Source organism: Asparagus officinalis, chromosome 7 (genome assembly GCF_001876935.1).
Source record: "Asparagus officinalis chromosome 7, Aspof.V1, whole genome shotgun sequence".
NCBI lineage: Eukaryota > Viridiplantae > Streptophyta > Magnoliopsida > Asparagales > Asparagaceae > Asparagus > Asparagus officinalis.
In genome coordinates this window covers 55,147,956-55,164,853 of record NC_033800.1, presented here as the reverse complement: position 1 = coordinate 55,164,853, position 16,898 = coordinate 55,147,956, and the positions used below count along the sequence as shown (strand labels likewise).

The 16,898-nt window shown below is 40.5% G+C and overlaps 1 protein-coding gene across 1 annotated transcript; it reads left to right on the top strand.

Moving 5' to 3' along the window:
* On the top strand, positions 8,536–9,479 carry LOC109847161 (subtilisin-like protease SBT1.7). The gene is made up of 2 exons (XM_020416405.1): positions 8,536–8,569; positions 8,626–9,479. The coding sequence occupies exons 1-2, from the start codon at positions 8,536–8,538 to the stop codon at positions 9,477–9,479; spliced, it is 888 nt and encodes a 295-aa protein (XP_020271994.1).

Genomic DNA, 16,898 nt, shown 5'->3' with positions numbered 1-16,898 from the left:
CTCGTAGGGCGAGACAGTATAGTCTGTCTCGCACGCGAGACAGTGTTTATTGTCTCGCACGCAAGACAGCTTTGAAATGTTTGCAAGTTGTTGAAATAACCGCCGACACGTGGCTACCAACTGTTTAAGAATGTGGGAAACGTCGTGGGTGAGAATTATGTTGATAACTGTTAAAATAACTGAGTTTTAAAACGTGGGAAGGCAGTTACAAGAAAACTGTCGGACAGTTGAAGTTTTCCGAGACAGTGTTTACTGTCTCGGAACCCGAGACAGTCTTTGCTGTCTCGGTCGCCGAGACAGCAAACACTGTCTCGGAAGCTGATTTTCTCCCAGGGGTTATAAATACTCCCCGATATCGATTTTTTTTAAGGGGGAGAGCAGAAAACATCAGGCCTGATCATTTTGAGCACTTCAGAGCAGACAGAGCAGAGTTCTTGAGCTTCCGGCAATCCCTTGAGATTCGAGCTTTGATCGGTGGTCCACGGGCTAACGCACCCCCGGCACAGGTAAAGATCCCACGCAAGCAGTGATCCAAACAACGATCCTGCGTTTGTTTCTAAAAAGTTGTAATTTTCCTTTTGTTGTGTAAAAGAAGTCTTATAAAAAGGCTATTTCTTTTGAATTTGTTGTAATCGACCGAAGATATAATGAATTCCACAACGAGACCAAATTTTGACGAAAACAAACTGGCGACCACAGGGGGAGCCAACGGTCTCGCTGCCGAGACCGTCGTGTCGCCGAAGATATAATGAATTCCACAACGAGACTAACTTTTGACGCAAACAAACTGGCGACCACAGTGGGAGCCAACGGTCTCGCTGCCGAGACCGTCGTGTCGCAGCCGATCAAGATCCCGGTTGAATCCATGGTCGAATACGAATTCGACCAAACCAAATTTGAGGAATATCTCTCATCATCCTCTTCAAGATCTTCATTGTCTCGCAAGTATAAGAGGATCTCACAATTGAGGAAGACTTACATGCCAAAGAAGGCACAAAATGAAGACTCTCGCCTGATTGTTGCTGAGGATTTTACTTCCAACCTCTCTGCTCATAATGACTCTTATCTAGTTAAAGAGTCATCGAATCAAAGCCCACCGGCACTGACGAAGAGGGCTCGTCAGAGACAAAGTCAGCGCCGCGCTCGCCAAATAGCTAAGGTCTTGGAACAAACCGACGGGGTTCGTTATCACGCGGACCTAGAGTCGAGGAGGCATCGAGTGGTTCAGTTGTCTCAACAACCAATCACTCATATTTCTGCTAAACTAACGACGGATGAATGGACTTTTGTCAAGAGGGCTCGCTCAACCCTCAAAGAACGTATACAAAAGCGTCGTGCAAACGCTGCTTATGCCCGTGCTCTCTTACAACAAAGACGAGAAAGAAACAAGAAAACGGTGGCCAAAGAACCACCAAAATTCTACAAAGTTTGGATTCCGAAGTCTGGAGTTATGCAAAATCAGCATTCGGAGCCCGTTAAGACTCCATACCCGCAAGGGGGTGGTTCTAAACGTGTGACTCCCGACATAACCTTGGATGGCTCAAAGACAGTAATAAATTGTCCTGAGAATGCCAACAAGGTTTTACACCCCAGAAGAAGACGCATTCACCAAAAGACATCGTCATACCTGGGAGGTCATGCCAACAGACGATACGATTTTTTGGCAATCATACCGATGAATCGTATTATCAAGTTGGGGGTGTGAATAAATTTCGAAAGAGAATTATTCGAGAAATAAGCTCTCATTGTTCCTGTGCACGACTCATTAGAGCATTATTGTCGGAATATGACTACTCCAAACTAGAAGCCATCCCGCAAAGAGTCCCAATGTTCCAGAGACTTTTCACCAAAATGTCAAAGCCCAAGCCGAGACATTTCTGCAAGAAGCTTGCTGTTCAAGAGGATGAATTCCCGGAAGTCACCATCAATATGACTGATAAAGGAAAATCTAAGTGGCATTCACGTGAATCAAATCCCGACTTTTTACCGGGAGGAAAAGTTAACTCAAGAATTGCTCAACGGATGTCTCGACTCCAGCTAAGGGCCGTCAGACGTAGAGACTACAAGAGAGTGCATGAAAGAATGTCATCAGAGGATGAGCTCTCGAACACTTGTTCTGCGATCGCTTCGGATGATACCATATCTAGCACAGGGCAAACCAGAGAAGTACTCACGATCACCTCTGATCAGTTCGCTCAAATACTTCAATAAGATCTAGCCAAACAACGTGAAGAAATTAGAGCTGAAATGAAGATGGAGATGGAGTTGGCTATTCAACAAATGAGAGAATTGCTAGCTCAACGGTCTCAACTTTCTGAGTCCAGTCAGCGAGCTGAATCCAGCCGCCGCACTCAAAATATTGCAGATGACAGTGATCCGGAAGTGGAGGAAGTCATCTTTGCTGATACACCTCCCAATAGCAATAACGCTGAGGGTGGTTTAAAGGATCCTCCCAATAACGATATTGGAGGTGGTTCAATAGCACCTCTTACAGGGGGTGGTCTATTTTACTCGCAACACATCTGCTCATAATGACTCTTATCTAGTTAAAGAGTCATCGAATCAAAGCCCACCGGCACTGACGAAGAGGGCTCGTCAGAGACAACGTCAGCGCCGTGCTCGCCAAATAGCTAAGGCCTTGGAACAAACCGACGGGGTTCGTTATCACGCGGACCTAGAGTCAATGAGACATCGAGTGGTTCAGTTGTCTCCAGAGATCCTATTACAGAGGAGTTTATCCTGCAAACATGTCACAATAATCTCTCCATCGATGTCCTGGAAGCCCTGGGGGTCGTACCATCCAAAACTTGGAAAGATTTGAAAATACGCGGTGAACAAGCTGAACACTTTCTTAAAAGAAAGAAAGCTGAGAGAAGTCGACCGACGACATCTACAATCGCCGGGAACGCGACTCTTGATCCGAAGTTTCAAAAGGAGTATTCTTTCGAAAATGATGAAGCTCCAGCCATATTGAAATACCTCCTCGCCAATGACAAAATCGAGCTACCACCTATTAAAGATCAGGAGGGAGCTAAGAGAATTACGGATCCAAACTACTGTGCGTACCACAGAAGGGTTCTTCATCCCACCGAGATTTGCTTCGGACTCAAAAACAAAATCCAAGCCTTAATTGACTCCGGCGTCATAACGGCGAAACAAGCTAAGTAAAGACGACTCTAACTCCATTGGGTACACGAGTACAAACTGTTTTCCCTAACTCCGATGAGTATACGAGTATAAACTGCTTCTTCACGCCACTCCAAAGAGTATACGAGTATAAACTGCTCCTCGATACTCCAATAGGTATATGAGTCTAAACTGTTTCCCACTCTTGACGGGAAGTTCCTGGAGAATTTTTACATGTAATATTCTTAAGGATAACCCAGTCATGTAACTCAGTATGATGTTAGACCCAGTTTCGCGAAGGAAGCTGGGGGTGGATGGTTCATGTAACGGAAAGTTCTCAGAAGAATGCTATATGTAATTTTCTTAGGGATAACCCGATCATTACAAACAAAGTGATAAGCACTACATCCCCACGGTGATTTCCGAATACTCTTTTGCTGAGATGAGATTCGATCACTTCTTTAGATCAATCTTCCCTCACAAAACTCATATTTGGTCAAACCTTTAAACAGTTAGGACCAAAGCCAAAATCCCCTCTCGATTCCTTCCATGAACGAGAGGTCCACAAATTGAACAATCAAACCTTTAAACAGTTAGGATCATCTCGAGTCCCCATTTGGTCAAACCTTTAAACAGTTAGGACCAAAGCCAAAATCCCCTCTCGATTCCTTTCATGAACGAGAGGTCCACAAATTGAACGATCAAACCTTTAAACAGTTAGGATCGTCTCAAATTCCAATTTGGTTAAACCTTTAAACAGTTAGGACCAATGCCAAAATCCCCTCTTGATTCCTTCCATGAACGAGAGGTCCACAAATTAAACGATCAAACCTTTAAACAGTTAGGATCGCCTCAAAACTCCCACTTGCTCAAACCTTACTACAGTTAGGACCACAATCAAGATTCCCTTTCGATTCATTTCACGAACGAGAGGTCTACTTTTGAATTGAATAATCAAACCTTATGACAGTCAGGATTATTCAAACCAGGCCAGATTCTCTAAGTGAAGATCCCACTTTGAGTTTCTTTTGCATCAGGAGATAGAATATAAAATTCTTCCTCTCTGATTTCGGGTTTATCTCTACCAACAAAAAAAAGACCTGGAGATAGAATATAAAATTCTTCCTCTCCGATTTTTGGGTTTATCTCTACCAACAAAAAAGAGACCAGGAGATAGAATATAAAATTCTTCCTCTCCATCATCGGGTTCACCTCTACCAACAAAAAAGAGACCAGAATACTCCAATAGGTATACGAGTCTAAACTATTTCCCTAATCTCAACAGGAAGTTTCTGGAGAATATCACTTAGAATATTCTTAAGAATAACCTGGCTACCTCCCAACGAGTATATGAGGTTAACTATTCCTCGAAAACTCCAAAAAATACATGAGTATAAACTGTGTTTTTATGAAGACTGATACAGTGATTAACAATCCAGTATCAATTTGATGACAAAAGCTAAATTCACAAGTACAAATTCCAGCTTCGATTCAAGATCTCGACAACGGTCAAACGATAAACGTAGTACCGAAAAAATATTAGCTATTCTACAAGGAACTGAATAGACTAAGGGATGAAGAGATCAGGAGTTGAAATCATTTACGGATCCTTCTACATGATCAAACTCAACCAAGTATTGAAGAGATCGTAAGTAAAATCTATCTTATCCAAAGTATCCCAGACTCCTCTATAAAAGAATGAGTCTGGAATACTTTGGAGGGGGTATCTGTAGGCGTCGAAAAATACTGAAAGATATCCAAATACAGCTCAAGAGGAGATCGTCCAAAGATCAAAAGAACACTGTAGACTGTCTCGGCATGCGAGACCGTGTTTACTGTCTCGCACGCCGAGACCTCTTGAAGGATTAGAAACGCGTTTGGTATAACTGCCGACACGTTCGTTCACATTAACTGTCAAAGAACATGCTGGGGAACAGTCGGTGGCGAGAATCACTGTGGATTATACTTCAAAATAACGGACTAGTATAAACAGGGAAAGCAGTTACAAGCAATAAAAAACGCTGGCAGTTGGGTTTCCAGAACAGTGTTACTGTCTCGGACCCGAGACCAGTAAACTCTGTCTCGGCCGCCGAGACAGCAAACATTGTCTCGGCCGCCGAGACAGCAAATGCTGTCTCACGGGCATGTTTCCTCTAACTGTTCCTAGAGGCTATAAATATCCCCTGAGATCGATTTTTGAAGGGGACTGATCAGAGAGCATTGGCTGAGCATTTTTAGAGTAGACAGAGCAGAGTTCCTGAGCTTCTGGCAATTCCTTGAGATTCGAGCTTTGACTTAATCTTAAGAAGAGTGATCATCTTACTTTGATAAGATATTCACTTCAAATTCCTACTTCGATAAACGAAGGGAGAATCACTAAACCCCTCACGATTCAATCAGAATCTGTGATTCGGTGGTCCACGAGTCAAAGCGTCCAAACAACGATCCTACGTTTGTTTCTAAAAAGTTATAATTTTCCTTTTGTTGTGTAAAAGAAGTCTTATAAAAAGGCTATTTCTTTTGAATTTGTTGTAATCGACCGAAGATATAATAAATTCCACAACGAGACCAACTTTTGACGAAAATAATGTTTACTATAAATAGGGGTAGAGAGTGAGGGGTTAGAGGTGTGAAAAATTTTGTAACCCTATTTGGAGAGGAGGGCTACTCTTAATTGAGAAGGCCTTCCAAAAATTATAACTTTTATTGCAATTAATAATAATAATTTTTCTCCACTTTAAATTTATTTTTCTCCTCTTTGTTGAATGATGAGGATGGAGATGAAGAACAATTTGAAGGTTTGTATTTTTTTTATTTTTCTCTTTTATTTCTTTTAAGTAATTTCTTTATTATTATTTATTAGTTAGATTTACATTCATGCTTGTAGTGTAGATTTATTTCCTTATCTTTTTATTTTTTTTTTTGCACTTTATTTTATAGAGTAGATTTATTTTCTTGTATTTAATTTTTGCAATTTATTTTGTAGTTTAGATTTTAATTCTTTGTAGTTAGATTTATTTCTTGTTCATAGTTTAGATTTTATTTTCTTTTTAATTTTGTAATTAGTTCTTTTTCTTATTGTTTTTATTTCTTGAGATGTGAAATTAATTCTTGTAGGAATCTTAGAATTGTATGATGCTAGCCTAATTTTTTTTATATTATGCAAATTATTCTCTTGCACTTAAAATATTCATGTTTAGGATAATCAACTAGAGAACTAATCGGTAGAAGAAAATTTTGATAATCTATGTTTATCTTAAATGGTTTGATAGGTTATGCTTATGAATTCTAGGATTACTATCTTGTTGTTGTTCTTATCATGAATAGTAATTTTAACTTAGATGATAATTTGATAGGTTATACTTTCCTTAAATGGTTTGATAGTCTATGCTTAATAAATCTAAGTTGAAATATGATAAAAAGAAATGGTTTGTATTTTTTAATTGAGATTAGCTAGTGGATTAAATTCTAGATTTCTCATATCTTAAATTGAAACCTCCATCTTGACTTTCTTGAATTTTCTTTTCATTCTTGATTTTATTCCTTGATTTTATTCATTCTTCTTTCTTGCCTTATGATTTCATTTATTCTTTAATTCTTATTTCTTTTCTCTAAAATTCAATTTATTGTCTCTTTCATATATTCACAACAATCACTCATCACAATCACACTTATTCTTTAATCCTATTTTGTCACGCACACAACATAAGAACATATTCTAATAATCTCTTAAAATCACCTTCCTCGTGGGATCGATAACTTTTATACTATAACTTGATTAATTGTGCACTTGCAATTTTGGTACATAATTATGCCGCATCATATATATATATGAGAAATATGGATATGCTTGGTACCAAGCACAAAAAGTTATGCTTGGTAGTGAGGTGTCAAATCCCCCTCCGCTCATTTCAAATGTGGGTAGTGAGTGGATGAGGATGTGACACATCACTACCAAGCATAAAATTTGTGCTTGGTACCAAGCATACCCATCTCTCTCTCTCTCTCTCTCTCTCTTAATAATATATATATTACTATATAATATATACTATATATTATATATATATATATATATATATATATATATATATATTATATTATATAAAGGAAAGAGGAAGGAGAGAGGAGAGAGAGAGAAGAAGGAAAAGAGAGCAAAACTTGTGTCAACTTAAGGCTGGATAGTGGGATAGAAAAAATTATCCCATCAAATTTTAAAGCCACTCATATTACCTAGGGATCCTTTCGCATGATATGAAAATATTTTTTAATTAATAAATGAGGTGGCTAGGAAGTTGGGTGGACATCAACTTAGTTGAATAGTCTTACTTATATATATATATATGGATATATACTACTATACTATATATACGTATATTATATATATACTTATAACCATCCAAGATTGAGCGCCAATATGATGACTGGACAGAAAAGGACATACCAGTCAAAAAGATTTGAGCCAATAGATGATGGACACATTTGGGACGCACCAGCCCCCTTTTTCCTATATAACACAACTATAGTGATAGGCAAAATGGCCAGATTGGTATATTTTGTAGAGGCTTGGTGACAAATTGGTATATTTTCTTTCAGTTTTGTCAGATTGGTATATTTTCTCAACTCCGGCGCCATATAGACCTTAAATTTGGCCGGAGTTACTGTTCCGGCCAGTGCTGATGGGATTTTTTGCAAAAAAACCCTCATCAAATACAGTTTCCTGCTCCTACCCCTTCTCCCTCCTCCTCATCCTTTTCAAACTCCCCCTCTCCCTCATCCTTCTCATCCTCTCCCTCCTCCTCCTCCTCATCCTCTTCAACCTCCCCCTCCTCCTCTTCCTCCCTCCTCCTCCATTCGCAACAAACCACCACCAAGCCAAAACCCTAGACTAAACCATAAACCAATTCACAGAGTACAGTGTAGTAGCAATCAAGAACCCATCAACTGCCACAATCTCGCCTGTAGTGTCCATGATGATGTCCTACTCTGAAGCGGGGATCACCGATATCTTCGTTATCCGATGGCACATGTGCTTGAAACCTTGACATCGAGGGCCGTCGAAAGACAATCGGAGGAAGCTGATGAAGCTGGAGTTGTCACCGGAGAGGGAGAAGAGCCTGGCAGCGAAGAGATCGGAGCGGGAACGGAGGGCGCAAAGGTGGTTGCTGGCAATGGGGTCGGTGGCGGGAGAGAAGGAGCAGAGGACATCGGCCGCGAGGGCGGAGTAGGAGGAGGAGGGGAGGAAGGAGGAGGAGTCGATGAAGGAGTTGACGGCAGCGAGGACGGAGGAGGATGATAGAGGCGGAGGGATTTGGAGGGAGGGGAGGAGAGATAAAGTCGGCCACAACACACATACCGCTTCGACCACTGTAGGTTTTGCAGTCGCTAATGCTAATCTGTTCGGTTTTGCAAATGGAACTGCTCGAGGAATGGCAACTCGAGCCAGGTTGGTTATGTACAAAGCTTGCTGGGGATTCTATGGATGACCGGTCTCTGACATAGTTGCTGCCATCGACGCTGCAGTCAAGGATGGTGTTCATATCCTCTCTCTGTCTCTTGGTGTAGGACCTGAAGAATTTGATGTTGATGCTGTCGCTATCGCCACGTTTGCTGTTGTTCGCAATGGCATATTTGTCGCATTTTCTGTAGGCAATAGCTGGCCAGATGAAGGATCTCTCGTTAACATTGCTCCGTGGATCACGACGGTCAACGCTGGATCAATCGATCGCAAGTTCCCTACGCGTTTCACGCTAGGGAGCGGTGAAGTCTACATTGGACAATCTTTATATCAGCAATCACCAAACTTTACAAGATTTGCTCCTCTTGTTTATGTGCCGCAATGTTTGATGTCTGATACAGAAATAACACAACTCGTCAAGGAAAAGATCCTCGTATGTGAAAATGCATTTGTTGAGCTCGGTATGAAAGTGGCTAAATCCAGAGGTGTCAGTCTGATCAGACTCAATGGCAATTATAGCGGCGAAGGAGTTATCGTTAAAGCATTCACATTGCCAGGTTTGACATTAGGCTACTTTGAAGCACAGAAGTTGATCAAATACATAAACTCAACCTCAAATCCAAGAGCTTCGCTTCAATTCGATTACCAAACTGTTATCAGAGAAACCCGAGCTCCAACAGTCGCTTGCTTCTCATCGAGAGGTCCTAACTTTATCCAGCCAGAGATTCTCAAACCTGATATTCTTGCTCCAGGCATGAACATCCTTGCTTCTTGGCCTACTGAAACTCCTCTAACTAGAAGCTTGAAAGATTTGAGATGTGCAGGCTTCAACATAATCTCCAATACTTTGATGTCTTATCCTCATATCGCTGGTGTCGCTACGCTTCTCAAAGCATAACACCCAAATTGGTCGCCAGCAATGATTCGATCAGCGATGATGACCACAACGTTCCCACTCGACAATAGCTATCGCCCAATTTTCCTCAACGAAAACCTAAAGCCTGCGAATGCACTAGCAATCGGTGCATGCCATGTCGATCCCGAGAGGGCGAAAAATCCAAGGCTGGTGTATGACCTAGGAGTACAGGATTACATTAATTTTCTCTGCACAATGAATTACACCGAGACACAAATTAAGAAGTTCATGCCAGAGCCAAGCTCGTGTTCGAAATTTGGAGGAGGGGTGAGAGATCTCAACTACCTGTCTTTCGTGGCGATATTCGACGCAGAGACAAAGGAGAGGATGTTGACGAGGACCTTGACGAAGGTCTCGGAGCTGCTCGAGATGAACTCGCTTCCATCGCAGAGAATGGGCAGAGGTGGAGAGGGCCGAAGGAGGAGGAGGAGGAGAGGAGGGAGGGGGAGGAGAAGATTGAGGGGATTGGGAAGAGGGATGAGGAGGGAGGAGGAGGGAGAGGATGAGGAGGATGAGGGAGAGGGGGAGGTTGAAGAGGAGGAGGAGGAGGAGGAGGAAGAGGGGGTAGGAGCAGGAAACTGTATTTAATGAGGGTTTTTTTTGAAAAAAATCTCATCAGCACTGGTCGGAACAGTAACTCCGGCCAAATTTAAGGCCTATATGGCGCCGGAGTTGAGAAAATATACCAATCTGACAAAACTAAAAGAAAATATACCGACTTGTCACCAAGCCTCTATAAAATATACCAATCTGGCCATTTTGCCTATATATAAGCTTAATTAAAACTCTCCTCAAAAGAAAGTCTCCAGCATGTTGCCCCTTTCTCCTTCAATTGTTGAAGCCTTTGAGTGGCAACTTGAAGAAAACATGATTAATGAACTTCATTGTGATGATCTATTCGCAGACTACAACCTTAATGAAACAGACACATCCATGAGCATGAGCAGTTTGTCTCCTCGGCGACAAGATACCGATCATGATGATGGAAAGAAGAAAATTTCAAATGCCGTGAAGAAATCAAGCCAACATGCCTATGAACGAGACCGAAGAGAGAAACTGAACAAGCTCTACTCCTCCCTTAGAGAACTTCTACCAAAGGATAAAAGAGTATGTCATGTCTTATAAACCTTTAATTACTCTACATTTTTTCTCTAATTATTTGAAGATTTTTCATCGTGCAGAAGAAATTGAGTATTCCATGTACAATTGCTCGTGTACTGAAATATATACCTGAACTGCAAAAGTGCGTCGAAAGGTTGAAATCTTCGAGAGAAGAGCTTTTGTTGAGGGCATCAAATGATGAATTTGATTCAAATTGTGACAAAGGAATGATGAATCCAGTGATTTCAGCAATATGTCTGAGTAAAAGAGAGATCATGATCCAAATATGCATATTTAACACGAGTTCAATGATCACTTTCTCGAAGATTATCAAGATTTTGGAGAGAGAAGAGCTACAGCTTTTGAATGCCACAACCCACACCACTCATGATGATAAAACATTATATTCTCTTCATCTTCAGGTTAGGTTTCCTCGCTTGGTGAGATATCTATCTTCATGTTTTAATTTTGATATTGCTTTACATTGAGCAGGCAAAGAAAGCCATGAGGATCATGGAGAAAGAAATCTTCTGTGAGAAACTGATGAATTCTGTTAATGAACAAACAATGTGTACTAAAACTGTTCTGTGAAGGCCATATTAGATAATCCGTATGATGAATAAACTAGAAGATATTAACAATGGCCCAATGTTGAAAATAGCGATAACGTATAGCGTAACGTTTACCTCCGGTTAGGTTACAATAGCGATAACGCATAGCGTAACGTAGGTTAAATAATTTATTATTATTTAAATAATTTATAGATATATAACATTCAAAATAAAAAATATGAATAATCATCGTAATTTTCAATTTCACAAATCAATATATCATCACAATTTCACACCAAATCAACCATGTTTGCCTTAACAATCAATCCAAAAGCATAAAATACTTCAAGTTCGAAACCAAAAAGGATCCAATGATCCATAAACTATGAAGTATGAAATTATTAGGTTGGGTTGGAATCCATGAAAAAGGAGTGAAAATGGGAAGGGGAGGCGGAACTGCGGGCGGCGTGAAAAAGGCGGCGTGAAAAGGGCGTGAAAAGGGGAAGGGGAGGCGGAGCTGCGGGCGGCATGAAAAAGGCGTGAAAAGGGGAAGGGGAGGTGGAAAATAACCTAAGTTATAACTCAATCACAGCCGTTCATTTCTTTTAAAAGCAATCTAAGCCATTGACAAAATAACCTAAGTTATAAAACGTTACGCCGTTACGTTACGTAACTTACGTTATAGCTAAAATAACCTACGTTATTTTGTCTTTGCGTTATTTTCAAACGTTACGTAACGTTAAGCTAACGTTACGTTACGTTAAGCGTTATTTTGCGTTACGAAACGCGTTATTTTCAACACTGCAATGGCCATATATTAATGAGCAAGACTTTTGTTTCATCCAGCAAACTATTTGCGGCAGACCGCACTCTTATGTAAATAAATTTGGATTTTTTTTTTTTTTACAGTAGAAATTGTGGAATGTTAAAGTTTATTTTGCGCAAGTATTTTTGGGTTATATTTGAAGGACAGATTTTGAGCTGAATATTAGACATTATCATCAATTGTCCTAAAATGAATAACCGTGTTCAACATGCATTCCACTTGAGCCTACTCATTGATAATTTTTGAAGCCAATGAAGCCCAGAGTAATTCTATGGAAACTGGAAACCAGGTTCCTTGTTATTGTGTTTTTTTTCTTTCTGTATTAGTCTATTTGTGAAATATAATTTCCAATTGTATATCTTGTCCTATTACTTGGTTATATAAAGACTATAATGTCAGAGAAAGATTGTGATCAATATATACTAGCAAGTCTTCAAAAACTTGTTAATAAGTTGAAGTAGTGCCTTCATTGGCAAAAAAAAAAGAAAGCATTGTCTTATGCAGGTAGATTGCAGCTCATTAAATCTGTCATCCTAGGCATTCAAAATTTTTGGACTAGCAATTATGTTCTACCAGTTAAGGTGTTGAAGAAAATTGATAGTCTCTGTTCAGATTTTCTTGGAATCATAAAATCCATTTGATTTCCTAGAAGACATGCAATTTGTCAAAGTAAGGAGCATGGAGAGCTGAGGGTATTCTCTGCTAAAGCCTAGAATCTTACAGCTTCTATGAAGCTTATTTGGATGATACATTTCAAGAAAGATTTGTTATGGATTAAGTGGGTTCATGGCAATTATCTTAGACAATCTAACATTTGAGAAGTTCAAAATAAAGCAAATGATTCTTGGATGTGGAAGCAAATACTTAAAATGAGAGATAAGGTGATTTGCAAATTTGGGAGTGCATCTAATGTTCAAAATGTCATTACCAGATACTGCTCTGGAGGTAATTTCTAGCTATTTGCTATCTACAATGAGCTCATTAATCAAAATGCACAAGTGGCTTGGTTAAAAACAGTCTGGGATGAATGGTCATATCCTAAGCACTCCTTCATCTCCTGGCTTGCTATTCAATCTAGACTGTTAACAAAAGATAGATTATGTCACATGAGGATCCTTGACATAAATCAACAACAAAATACCTGTGTTCTGTGCACATTTCAGCAACAAGAAACCTGCAGGCATCTTTTTTTTGAATGTGCATACTCAGCTAATCTCTGGAACAGAGTTATGGAATGGATGAACTACAAATGGAAATCTTGCAATTGGGATTGTATTATTGAATGGTATAGTACAAGACTGAAGGGGAAGGGGTTTATGAAGAAAACTAAAAGATTGGTGTTAACTGTGTCAGTCTATGCTATATGAAAGGAAAGGAATCAAAGAATATTTCAACAAAAAGCTCAAGTCCCTGTATCTATGTTTCGAAGAGTGAAGCTCCTTATTCTATCAAAAGATCTGAATAATGATAGTCCTCCTCACATAAAAGAGAGAATTGTGCAAATATAATTGTTTTTCATAGATACTTTTCCAGCTTAGTACTCAAATTTCTCAATTTGATAATGAATAAAATTTATTTCATTGACCAAAAAAAAAAGTCTTAAAAAACTTGTAGTGATTGGGAATATTACCTGACTAGCTAATCAAATATTCCAATGATGTGTACTTATCAGGTTATATGTACTACATATAGTACATGTTTCTCTATCAAAAAGCTTATGTACGTACTTTCTGATGGAAATTAATTAGAACTCATGAATCTCCATCAGAAGGATATAGTTCATCTTATGTGGACTTTTATAGAGGAGTGATGCACAATCACAGTCAAGGAGTTTATTAAGGCTCCGGTTAGCAACAAAAATTACTACAAACTTTAGATGCCTAACGTGTCCAATGTGTGAAAGTGGAATATAGGTAACATGTAATTATATTTCATGTTCTTGGGAGTGATAGTGACATTTCTGAAAATATGTATTTTCGTTGGGGGATGTGTAAACGAGCTCTTGATGTTACTAGCTAGGTAACGTATAATTAACCCATGATGGAGACTCATAACACTTTTTCCTAATTAAAAGTACGTACCTTATACCCATATATAGTACCTCATCCTAATTAATAGAGCTATTAACACTTAATGTTAATTAGGAAAAAAAGCATTATATTTCATGTTAGATTTGGGGGTGGAAACCAAACCTCCGACGGCGGAGGAGCTCCGACGAGCTCCGACGAGCTCGAGAATGGCGAAGATGACGCAGGAGAAGTCGGCGAACGCACAATCTCGGCGAACGCAAGCTTCGGGCGAACGCAGACCTTCGAACTCTGCGTTTGGCGAAGGCCCGAGCTCTGCGTCACAGTGAGGCCGACCTCTGTGTTCGTGCGCTCTCCCCTTGCGTTCGCGGGCCGCTGGCGACAGGCTGTCGCCAGCTCATCCACCTCGCCTATAAAAAGGCACCTAGGGTTTTTCGGTGTAGTGGCTGGAACTTCCCCTCTCCGATTTTCTCCTCTGGCGGCGGCTCCTCTCTGGTTTGATCTCTCTCCCTCGCGTGGCTTTCTTCATAAAACTTGGTGTACTTTTCTATACTGCGTTTCTGTTGCAATTAGGGGTTTAGGCGTTAAATTCCCAACATTTCAATAGTCAGCAAATTCTGTCTCCATTTATTTACAAATTTTCTCTGAAAAGTTTTCCTCTCACAACAAACACAAAATGTGTTCTCATCTTTGACTCATGTGAATCAAGTAAGCTGACAAGAAAGGCATGTCACTGTAAATGCAAGTGACCCACCTCATGCTTTATACAAGAAAACAACTAAAGGATCATTTTTCTTAACATGTACAGCTCCTATCTGTTGAATTAATCTTGTAACGTTATGCATTTCATAGGTTAATTAGTTGGTTACTTAGTGGGTTAAGTGTTTAGTTAGTTAGTTACAGGTTTCTTGTGCACGTTGTGCACGTTTGTAAGTTAGAAAAAAAACTGTTTTGTATTTGTAGTTTTATATGACAGTAATGAATGTGTGTGGATTTTAGAACGCCTGAAAATTGGTTTTCTTTCCTCGTCACAAGTGTGTGTGTGTTTCCAGTAAATTGAAGAATCAATTCCAACATTTGGTATCAGAGCTTGGTTGGGATTTGATGCCAAAGATCATGCCGGCGGACTCAACACCTTCAAGCAGCGGATCTGGCAACACAGTGACGTTGAAGACAACTGGAAGAGAAGGGACAGTCTCTCTTCAGTACCCGCTGCTCACAAAGAGCAACTACTCAGCATGGGCGATCAAGATGAAGGTGTATATGCGTGCACAAGGTGTATGGGATGCCATTGAGCCCGATCACCCCAACGATGAGGTAGAAATGCGGAAGGATCAGATGGCTCTTGCTGCCATCTATCAAGCCATCAGCGAGGAGACACTTCTCGTGTTGGCTGAGAAGGAGACGGCCAAGGAAGCATGGGAGATGTTGAGGACAATGCACATGGGCGCTGAGCGTGTCAAGGAAGCAAAAATTCAGAATCTGAGAAGTGAGTTTGAGGGTCTTCGCATGCGTGAAGTGGAGACAGTTGATGATTTTGGTGCAAAGTTAACCACTATTGTCAATAAGATTCGTGCATTGGGCGACAAGATAGATGAGGCTTATGTCGTCAAGAAGCTTCTTCGTGCAGTCCCTCCCAAGTTCCTTCAAATTGCATCTACCATTGAACAATTTGGCAACCTCAACACGATGACAGTTGAGGAGGTCATCGGATCGCTCAAGACCCATGAAGAACGATTGCGTGGCTATGGTGAAAATGAGGATGAACAAGTTCTGTTGACAAGTGAAAAGTGGAAAGGGAAACAAGTGAAAGGAGGAGGAGAAAGCTCGTCCAACTCATACAAAGGACGAGGAACGAGTGGTGGCCGTGGTCGTGGCCGTGGGTGTGGCCGTGGCCGTGGTCGTGGTCGCGGGCATGGTGAAAGTGGTCGATGGAATGAATCAAATCACAGTGAGAGAAAGTTCGACAAGTCCAAGGTAAGGTGCTACAATTGTCAAAACTATGGGCACTTTGCCTCGGAATGTCGATCTAAGAAGAAGGAGGAAAAGGCACACTTTGTGGAGGCACAAGAGGATGATGAAGAACCAGCACTCTTAGCGACAGAAATTTGTGAGTGTGAGAATCATAGGGAGATCACAACAGAGGAAGTGATGCTCTATGAGGAGAAAGTGAAGCCAAGGTTGAATGAAGAAGAAGAAGTGGTGCACGACAACTCAGGTTGGTTTCTTGACACTGGAGCAAGCAATCACATGACGGGTTGCAAGGAGCTGTTTTCAGAACTAGATGAAAGCGTGACTGGGAAGGTCAAATTTGGCGATGGTTCTGTTGTGAACATTCGAGGAAAAGGCACTGTGATGTTTCAGTGTCAAAATGGTGAGCATCGATTCTTTACAAATGTTTATTTCATACCTAGACTGCGTAGCAATATAGTGAGTTTAGGTCAATTGGATGAGAATGGATGCAAAACTGTGATAGAAGATGGTTGTTTGTTGGTGTATGATAGAGCTAGAAAGCTGCTGGCAAGAGTAAGAAGATCAAGAAATAGATTGTATATTCTAAACTTGAAAACAACTCACTCAGTGTGTTTGTTGGGGAAATTAAATGAAGTTGAATGGCTGTGGCATGCACGTTATGGCCATTTAAACTTTCAGGCATTGAGGAACATGACCAAGAAGGGAATGGTGATAGGAATGCCTATCGTTGATCACATAACTCAAGTGTGTGATGGGTGTGTCATTGGCAAACATCATCGTACACACTTTCCCCAAAGCGCAAGTTTTCGAGCTGAGACCCCGCTCCAACTCATGCATGGTGACTTGTGTGGCCCAATCACTCCTACAACACCTGGAGGTAACAAATATTTTATGTTGCTTGTTGATGATTATAGTAGGTACA

Bases quoted from the DNA above. Each gene is read 5' to 3' on its own strand.
- LOC109847161 (XM_020416405.1), top strand. From the start codon at position 8,536: ATGGAACTGCTCGAGGAATGGCAACTCGAGCCAG. The intron at 8,570-8,625 runs GTTGGTTATGTA...TCTCTGACATAG, and splicing joins GGAATGGCAACTCGAGCCAG to TTGCTGCCATCGACGCTGCA.